The 9,944-nt window shown below is 36.9% G+C and overlaps 1 protein-coding gene and 1 long non-coding RNA gene across 4 annotated transcripts; both read left to right on the forward strand.

Annotated features, from left to right (window-relative positions):
* Positions 1-48: 48 nt before the first annotated feature.
* LOC110845645 (trichohyalin) lies at positions 49-3,833 on the forward strand. 3 transcript variants are annotated; one of them, XM_035849127.1, is made up of 13 exons: positions 49-218; positions 360-560; positions 631-931; positions 999-1,378; positions 1,474-1,668; positions 1,778-1,935; positions 2,008-2,170; positions 2,240-2,410; positions 2,502-2,623; positions 2,698-2,790; positions 3,007-3,160; positions 3,233-3,406; positions 3,473-3,833. In XM_035849127.1, the coding sequence occupies exons 2-13, from the start codon at positions 534-536 to the stop codon at positions 3,638-3,640; spliced, it is 2,106 nt and encodes a 701-aa protein (XP_035705020.1). In that variant the 5' UTR covers positions 49-218; positions 360-533; the 3' UTR covers positions 3,641-3,833. The 3 variants fall into 3 exon arrangements, with proteins under 3 accessions (XP_035705020.1, XP_035705022.1, XP_021947791.2); XM_035849129.1 differs by having other exon boundaries at positions 49-214; positions 302-560; XM_022092099.2 differs by having other exon boundaries at positions 49-214.
* Positions 3,834-6,207: 2,374 nt separating this feature from the next.
* LOC110846161 lies at positions 6,208-8,392 on the forward strand. Its single transcript, XR_002547566.2, has 3 exons — positions 6,208-6,330; positions 6,901-7,652; positions 7,761-8,392. It is a non-coding gene; the product is annotated as an uncharacterized LOC110846161 (long non-coding RNA).
* Positions 8,393-9,944: the final 1,552 nt, after the last annotated feature.

Below are 9,944 nucleotides of genomic sequence, written 5' to 3' on the forward strand. Positions count from 1 at the left end.
GAAAATTTTGTTTACATCATTTTCATGCATTTTCATGTGTTCACTTTCAAGAGTGAGGTTTTGGATTTGGGAAAATAATAGATTGTTCATTCTATTCTAATTATATTAATTAATCATGTACATTAAAAGCATGGAGAACAAACTCATCTCGGGGGAGATATGGAGAACTTATGCATCGTTAATCAGATGTAGATTTATAACCAAAAGACTTGAGGTAGGTAAGCCTTGTTTTGTATTTTGAAGCAAAATTTGATCAACACGTCAAATAATAAAATATAATAAACTACCATGTATTTTACAGACATTAAAAATTAATCACAATCGATTATAATCATATACCATAAAATATGTTCCAACAGTTGTCTTGGAACACAAGGACAAAGTGGCGAGAAGAAAACCTTCGGAGTTTGATCAATCGATGATTCAAAAGGGAAGATTATAAGTTGGGAATGGACAAAATTGACTATAAGATCAAACTACTCTTTGTTACATCGATATTGCAAGAAGCAAGTGGTGACAAACCATAAGGAACAATGAACGGTTGTTCCGATCCAACGTGTGTAAGTACAACCGAAATGTTTTGGTATACGCATGCTGCGATTTTACAAGTATCAAATGCCTTATCTTTAGACCCCTCCACCATGCGTGTATCCACCACCACCTCCAAAGTCTTTTATGAATGCGGGTGTAAAATGCTGCCAGTTTCCGCCACAAACATGTCGTGTTGCCTTCACTCTTCCGACACAGCCTGACTTTGTACTAGATCACAATGAACCTATTGTGGTGGAATGGCCTCCAAAGAAGGAGCCAGTTTGTGAATATGTAGACACAGGACCAAGACCTGACTTGTTGGCGCAGATCCCACACCAGATTGCACCTCAGGTCGTGACCATGATTGCTGCGCCTCAAATGGTGAATTCGGATGATTCAAGTGAGTGCTGTGCGAGTTCTTAATATAAGCAAATGTGCAAAATCTATATACTGACCACTATTAATAGCTATGACCAATCAAGTTCTGCCCCACGAACGGTGTCCTGACAGCCAGCTTCACGTAAGGATTGAGCCAAAACAAAAGAAAAAGGTAGAGATACGAATGCCACCTCAAGAACCGCCTATCCGAGGTCCACCCTGTCGTCCATGGATTCAATGTGTGGAGAATACCCTCATTACAGACCAGGTACGACGTCCCCTTGCTCGATACTGCCATCGGAGACCGATGCCGCCCCTTGTGATTCCTACCCATAAATTGGAACAACTTAAGCTAAAGAGTACTGAACGACAAAGACAACGGGAAGAGGAAGAAGCTTATTTTAGAGAACGGGAATGTCAGCGATTGAAGTCAAGACAGAGGCAGGCTAAATGGAACTTTACTGTGGAGGTAGGAGCTATTCTCAATATACATTCATATTCCGTATAGTTTGAATTAAATGCAATTTTTGAATAACTTTTTGAATAATTAATTTGTACTGATAGAGTCTGTTGGACCGAAAACGTCAAAAGGAACAAGCTCAGGAAGAAGCCGAACGTGAATCTACGAGACAATTGATGGCTGAAGTAGCACAAGAGAAAAATTTACAGTCTGAGGCTCAAATTGCGAGAGCAGATCAGCTCATTTTATATCGAAAAGGTCTTATCCGAGACTTTCATTCTGCTTTAGCCTATTCCAAGGTGAGATGAATTACTATTACTAGCTTGTACAAGTATATATATAATCCCCCTGTTACTTTTTTCTGATTTATCATATTGACCATACATACATATTATGTTAATATTTCAGATGATGCAAGAAATTGACCAAATGAAATCTAAAAGTGGGGAACAAGACGATTCTAATTGTCCAATGTATGTACAAAAGTGTTACAAAAAGATGATGTATCCAAATACAAGTCGCCCAGATTACTCAAAGAAGGTCGAGGAGAAAGTGATTAATGAAAAGTATAAATAAAATGTGTACAGTATGTTGACTACAGTAATGTCATGTCATTTAAATTTATTTTCGAATTTTAGATTGCTACAACGTCTCAAGTGTATTGAGCAAAGAGCTCTGGAACAAAAAATGGAAATTAATTCAGAGTTGTGCAGCATGAAACAATTGATTGCTGAAAATATGCCCGACCTCCCTGAAAAATACAAAAAGTATATGGCCGATCCTGTTTGCGATGAAGATAATGTAATTAAAAATACATTTATAAATACATTATTGCATGTCTGACTCAGTGGATAAATTTCTTTCGTGTAGAAAGAACGGACACAGGAAAAAATGCGCTGTGATGTGTTTGAAGAAATCGGAGACAAGTTGGCTGCTGATGCGTACATCGAGTCCCATGAGAATGAGATTGACCGTCAAGCTTGTGAATATAACGAGTATAAACGTCGAGTAGATGCTATCAGAAAAGCGAAAGAGAAACAAGTATGTCCTGTCAAACATCTACTTCAAAGATTATTATCTTGAAACCTCATAAGTTGGTTAATCTAAATAAGCTGGGTTTGTTTGTATGTAGCTCATTGACGAGAAAGTTGCGTATAACATTGCAAAATCTGAAGTGGCCGCAAGAGCCTTAGTGAAAGTGCAGCAGGAAAAGAAAGCTAGGGCGAATGATTATGATAAACTAAAGGAGCAGTGGTACATTTTTTGACAAGTAAATTTATGCATATATTGTTGATTTTTAGTACAAAGTTCTTACAATTATTTAAAAGGGAATCAGAGTTTGAGGCTAAAGAAGATGCCAAGAAATCCGCTCAAGAAAAACATATGGCGAAAGTAATTGCCGACTTCAATCGTCGAAAATGGTAAATTATATGTTTTACTATAGATACTCGAAATCTCTTCCGGTTGGAGACACGATAATTTTACTTCAAGTCAAGTAATCGTGGGTTAGAGAAGAAATAGATTTCCTGATTTTGTATTTTTGTATGATTTGTATCGATTTTGTACAAAATGTTCACATCACCCTTCAAACCTACCTTTTCTCATAACTATTTGTCACCCATGTATTTGAATCGCAGTGCCGAAGGTTGGAAACAATGTGATCTTCATCCTGCTCGTCAATGGGCGAGTAGCTTGCTCGTAGCGGAAGAAAACTTTGAACGTGAATGTCAAGAAAAATCTGATCGACGACTAAAGGCGGAAGATATTGCACTCTACAACAAAGCTCAAGCTGTAATAATAATCTCTAATATAATTATATGGAATAATGGTGTGCATGCATATTTATTTTGAACTTTATTTTAGTCTAACAAACAATGTCATGAGCAAAGGAAAAAATACATGGATGACGTTTGGGCTGCAAAGATGAAACAGGAATACTTGGAAGAGATGAAAGAGATGAAATCATATGCGCAACAATGTATCGAAGACTGGAAGGCCAAAGGACGCACTGCCGTTCCTATGCACCAAGCCATGAAGGCAAGTATTGTATTGGATTAAACCGTTTGAATGTTTATAATACATACCGTGTTCTCCCGTTCGTAGAAATGGGACTATGACGCTGGAATGCAACCTTACCTTTTCGCTGAAGGTGATGCTCCTTTAAATCTCGCCATGAGTAAACAAATGGCCAAATCTGCAAAGAACACAAACTGCCCAGGTTATGAAACTACGTCTAAAAGACTCGGGTTTGGATCTGGAGGATGTGCCTAAAATTGCCTTACTACGCATCCAAACTACATTATATATGTATGACCGAATAAAAAAAATAATCATTTAGAGGATTAGTTTATACGCGTCCTAATTATATGCTGGTACAATTTAAGCTTTGTGCAATGAATGTTTTAACCGGAACTGGTAGTAAATTTGGATGTGGAACAGTAAATCTAAGAAGTTACAACATGTGCATGTATGTGTTTCATGTTCCATCACGTTATTACTGAAATTTAGCTGCATATATTTTGTGACTTTCACTATCACTACGTATAAATAGTCGGAGAAACTAGCCTGCATAAAGCACAGTGCTTGATTCATCTCCAAAAAAACTCGGCTCGGAATAACCCGGGTAGAACTTTCTCCAGTGGAAGCTCTTGTCCGTGTCCAGAGTCCGGACAATTTGCAACAATTTTTGACCTGTTTCAGGGTAACCACCTGTTGCTTACCCGGGTAACAGGGGCACAACAATTGAGGGCAGCGAATTCTGCTTATATATGGAGTGCATATGTACATAGTTTGTCTTTCTTGTTTCTTTTTTCAGGCCAGGCTGTGCTCTACACAGAATCCATCCACCCAAGTATGTATCAGGGTCGCTGCAATCTCAAGTTGCCTCTCCTCGTTAGCAGCCTTTCTCTCCAAACTTATCTCAACTTTCTGCTCGTTAGCTTTCTCCAAACTGTCATAAAAGTTGAACACACAATTCTAAAGGCCCAAAAAATGGCCATTCTATGCATGCATACATATGAGTATACGCTTCGTGTGTGTGCACTGGAACGGGAAACTATGATCTTTATAACAAAAATGCACATCCTTGTCTGTCTGGATCTCTAATGGTGGAGTTGAGTGGGGTTCAACCTGTTTGTGCAAGTCAAGTACGATATCCATCATTGAGACACTCGGTTAGTGGGCCAACACGACTGTCTGGCGTTTTAGCAAACTGCGTCGTACATTCTCCCAACATTTAGCACATATAGTTTCGCACACTTTCGCAAGGAACTTTTATCCTCTCTGCAAAACTACATAAGTGCTTTTGGTTTGATGCGCAACGTCAAGTGGTTTGCGGTTGGTACTGCAGGTTTATGCCTATTTTAGTACCATCAATTAGCACTCATCAGGGAATTTGAATACTCGAATCTCTTATATGCATGAACATATTTATGTATGTATGCATCGCTCGTATCGTAGACTGTAATGATGGAAATGCTAATGGTTGGTGTATGTCTATCTGTCCTTATAGCGTCCTCCGTGCTCATGCCAAATGTCAGTTAAAGTGAAGGTCGCACGAGTTTACGGTGATTGGTCCGGGAGTGGAATAAATTAAGGCGTTATTATTGAGACTGATGACAAAATTCATTCATTTAGAGTCGGAGTTTGCATTTGTTTTTGTACAATTGCGATCCTTTGTATGCAACGACAGCAAAATTGCTCCAAAGGTGTTAAAAAAAGTCAGTCTGACATGAATTAATTGTGTTGAACCAACCGGTTTATTAACACTTCCTTAACAATATCGTGCCAGGAAACTTTTTTTGACAATTTTCTTTTGTGTTTAAGTATGCTAGCATATCAAGCAAGGGAGACTTGTCGGATGGAAGCCAACATGCCAATATATCATCTGCCATAATAATGCATATCCAACAAATGCAATTTTCTAAAACAAAGGAATCCAAAAAAGGTCTCGCTTCATTAGAGTCAACTATTTTTTAAGAACCTTGTTGAGCAGTATTCCAATTACAGGTCCAATTTAGTCCAATTAGCTCCCACCTGGAAAATCCTTACGTTTACATCGTAATCAAATTCACATGCTTGTGCCGCATGCTGCATTTAATAATAAAAGACATCACATCCGGCGGAATTCTCCCTCAACAAATGAGTTTGCTCAGGATTGGATTTATTTGTTTTCCTGCCTTTTGTACCTTTAGCCTATAAGATAATGTTCGTGTTCTCCAATGATATTTTGATTAGTTTTCCCAACTTCTCCACATTGATTTACTGTTTATTGTGCTCAAACGACCTGCCAAAATTTAGGTTAATTAATACTAATCAGATGAATTTCAGATTTCTCGGAATTATAACCTTGTTTATTTTGAATGTTTGTATGTTGAAGTTAAACATAAAGCTGCAAAGTTACATAAGCTAAAGACTATAGTTGTAGGCTCTAGTTTTGGAGTTTGTCAAAGTCAAAACTGACGAAACGACTAAATTTGTAATACGTACATTGGGAACATTGCTTTCTATTGATTTTGATAATATCGATTAATGCGAAATTGAACTCGGTGAAAAATATACTCATATTCATCTATTAGGTAGAAATACTTATTAACCGTTAAACTATAAGGTAGCCCAGTTTATTACAGGAGTTGGCAAATACCGTCTCTCCGTGAGTGCTTATCTGAGTTGCTGGCAGTAGTAAATAACCCGGAAATTACTTGTTTCACTCTACATACGAATAAGTAATAATAAAAGCTAACGTTGTTGTCTGTTGTAACTGATACACTCATCTATTCCTAGTCAGGCTAAGCATACAGAGTTTAATGCCCGGTGTCATAATTTAGAATAGTTTTGGACTGGCACCGAAACGACAATCTCGGAACTAATCTTAAGTAAATGTGTCTCATCCCCATTTTAACGAAGTTCGGTGGCCAGTATTTAACAGACAGCCGACAGGACAACCACACCAGTTTTCATAGGTAAGAGGTAAAACAATTGTGATTTTGGAATGCGAATTTACTTTTTGTAAACTGCGATTAATTTGTCTAATTTAATAAAAATCATAGCTGTAAAATTGATAAAACTTTTGTAAACGTAAGCTTAAAAATCCATACAAGTCAGGAATCTCACCTTTTACTCATTAAATAAACCTAATTAAGACCATAAAACATAATTGCGTGGTTAAATTGCATAAGTTAGAATAATGCAAGCTAATCCCGGCCGTGTTTTCCCGGAGGATGGTCAATTGCACGCAAATATTTTTTGTCTGTTATCATGTTTTCGTCAACCCACACACTAAACGTAGAGGATGTACACAACCAATAACTAACGAAAGTCATGAGTGTTAATTTAACCAAATTCTTTTCAACGTGCAGACAATATGTTATACAATCCACTACGCACTTGGCAGAGTAGCATCGCAATTGCAATTTTATTTCGAACATATTTTTTGGGTGCACCATAGCACTTCTCATGACAGGAATTTTAATCCTTCGTCACGTAAAATCAAAAGTCATCATTTCTTAAATAAACTTGTTGATTTATTCCAGGGTCTGGAACCTTCTTGAAATATTTTGCATGGCCCGTGACACAAACACACCTCCAAATACCGAGTACTCATTGGTTGATTTAATTCGCAGTGGAAGCTGTACAAAGCAAAAGAGTTGTAAACATCATCATCGTCGTCATCATCATCTCTATGCAAAAAATATTGCATAGCCCGATTCTACGCAGAAAAGTCTATCGTGGGTTGGTTGGGCAATTGGCGATATAAAAGTGGGTCGACCTTGTGCAGTTCTCTTCATTCAATAAAAGCGATCTTCTGTCTGCTGCATCATGCACAAAAGTGTTAGCTTGTTGTAAAGCACAGCCACGTTTCTGCGAGTTACTAGACACACAAGTTGAAGCGAGTTCAGTTCTGCATAAAAGTTCACACGAGTAGCGAATTGCTTTTGCATTCACTTTTTCATACCAAAAACTCCAAATATTAGCAAGTTCACGACCGCATTACATGTCCTAGACACGCGTGTATTGTTGCGTAATAATAAGTAATAGGGCAAAACAGTGATATCAAAGTTTTTTGTGAAAATAATCAACGAAAGAAAAAGCAAAAAAAAAATACAAAAAAATGATATCAAAGGCTGTCAGTTTCTTTGCGAATCTAGTCTGGATTTTGTTATTTCCGGCTTTTGTAATCCTAATCTTAACGCCCATCACTGCTTTGCGGTTATTCACGAGGATATAATAAAAATAGGCCGGTTTTATCGACGGTGCAGAGATGGATGGCATATTAAACGAGCTGGTGAGTTTTTATTAGGATTATCAATATTTTATGTGGCTTTGCTGTTGGGGAAGCGTTGGAAAAAGTTTATTAATATATTTATGCCTGGTTGGCATTATTATTTTACAGGTTCGAGGGGTCCGGGATTTTCCATGCATTCATTACACTGAAATAATAAAGCATGCAAGGCGAGAGGATGGCCGAGGAGGTGATGAAAATATTCGGGAAACCCCACCCGTGTGAATGGAACGAAAGAATAGAATGTGACTGTCATGGGAAATCTGGAGAAAATAGTCTCATCATCCGCCATTGTCCGCAAAATGTGCTGGTCCTTCCTTTCTGGAATGTCAATTATTCTATGTCTAAATTTAGATTTTGTATTTGGAGTGAAGCTGCATTATGACAATGATTCCTGGTCGTAGCGTCTTATTACCTTCCCGAAAGATCTCAACATTGTATTTACATGTGTGTATGTAGTGTACATTATTAATTATGTATGTATTTTAAAATAAGCTTTATATACGTAATGGATGAAAACCCGGATTGGACTTTACATTTACTTAGCCTTTAATAATTTAATATGAATCCAAAATTCGTTTGGGCTGTGCCAATAATAGCGAATTGACATACTAATTTATTTACTAGTCTTTCTTATATACATAAGTTTTGCATAACTATAATATTCTTATGTGCATTTAAGTATCGGTTTATTTAAGGAAGGGATAAATTGTGCGAAAATAAACGTATTATGAATAACTAAATATGTGGCTGCTTGTTTTTCAGTCATGGGTTTGACCCAGTAATTTTTCACTGACATAGCGAATAAACGATCGCCATTAACTTGCACGGTTTAAAATAGGGCAAATATTAATATAATGCACATGAATACTTAAATACATTTTTACACGCAGTAAATAAAATTTGCATATACTTATTTATAAATAATATGTATCATGTGGAGAGCATACACATCAGTATGTACAGACTTATGTATGCGGAATACTTGTCGTGTCGTATAGGTAGTTCAGTTTGATGCATTCATTAACTAACTGTAGCCTGAATTACACGCATGTGGAATTTGACGTCATGCTAAGAAGAAAATTACGCGTGAATTTAATGCATTTTTTATGCTTGTTATGGGAAAAGTAAGAATCCCCATATGAAGTTCTACTCCAGAAGTCCCATTGTGCCTGCCACACCCACTCATCGGTAAACAATCTCAAGAAAACCGTGACTTTGCTGGTTTATACATATGTAGATGCACAAAAATTCAAGCTTGATCCATGCATTATTGTGGTCCCAAATAGTTGCTTCGTCCATCAATATCAATTTCAATTTCTTCAAAATTTATAATTTTTTCTACGATTGGTACGTTTGCAAACGGATATTATACAACTAGATATCTGAGACTGCTAGTGTTCAAGAATTTTTCAAAATCCGAGCAAAATGGGAATTTTGACGTAGGTTTTAAACCATACAAAGTTGTATGGTTCTGTGGTTTTAAATGACAATTTTAAATACAAGTTTCTACCCATTTGTTAATGCATAGGTAGGATCAGAATTCCCACATCATTTGCTGAAATGTGAGTGGCCATATGTAAGATCACTTTCGACAAGTTTAATTGAAATTCTCATAGGGAAAGTTCCGCTCGAGTTTGCTAAAGTATGTAAATATTTTTACAGCGAAAAGTTTGTGCATAATTTTTACACAACGTCATGTAGCAGAAATATATGTACAACTAATTAAAAGTTTCCTGCATCAAGATCAGACTCGAGATAAAATATTGGAGACGTTTTTGATGTACTTCTGTACATTCATATGTACATAGTACTGATTAGGCTGCTAAGACGTGATTTGCAAACATCAGCCTTCAGCTTAGCCAGGAGGCTAAACTGAACTAAAAATATGACAATTTCAACAAATTTTACTCCCTCGGGAATATAAAGTTTCACTGATAAATAATGGCAAACTTGAACTATGTAACCAACAACAAACATACACATACATATTTATGTATTGTATTATGACCACCATTTTCTTACACTTTAATGGCGGCGTACTGCAAACAAATTGCCAGAGGAAAGCCTTTCCCCCATCATTTTCATTTTGCCTCAATCATTACCGTGCAGTGATGAAACATTTCACGTACTTTTTATGCATCATCATCATATTTTTCATAGTTTTGCAGTCAAAACAGACAAAGTCAATCCGACTCATGTATGCATGCGGAATAATAATATGTCGAGAAAACTATGCGATGCAGAATAATAAGACCTTTCCCCCGCTTTAAAAACGCATCTGCTGCTGCTGAT

This window comes from Folsomia candida, unplaced genomic scaffold (genome assembly GCF_002217175.1).
Source record: "Folsomia candida strain VU population unplaced genomic scaffold, ASM221717v1 Fcan01_Sc003, whole genome shotgun sequence".
Lineage (NCBI taxonomy): Eukaryota > Metazoa > Arthropoda > Collembola > Entomobryomorpha > Isotomidae > Folsomia > Folsomia candida.

Coding starts and splice junctions, on each gene's coding strand:
- LOC110845645 (XM_035849127.1), top strand. CDS start 534: ATGAACGGTTGTTCCGATCCAACGTGT. Junction 932..998: donor GGTGAATTCGGATGATTCAA/GTGAGTGCTGTG, acceptor CACTATTAATAG/CTATGACCAATCAAGTTCTG. Junction 3,161..3,232: donor TCTACAACAAAGCTCAAGCT/GTAATAATAATC, acceptor ACTTTATTTTAG/TCTAACAAACAATGTCATGA.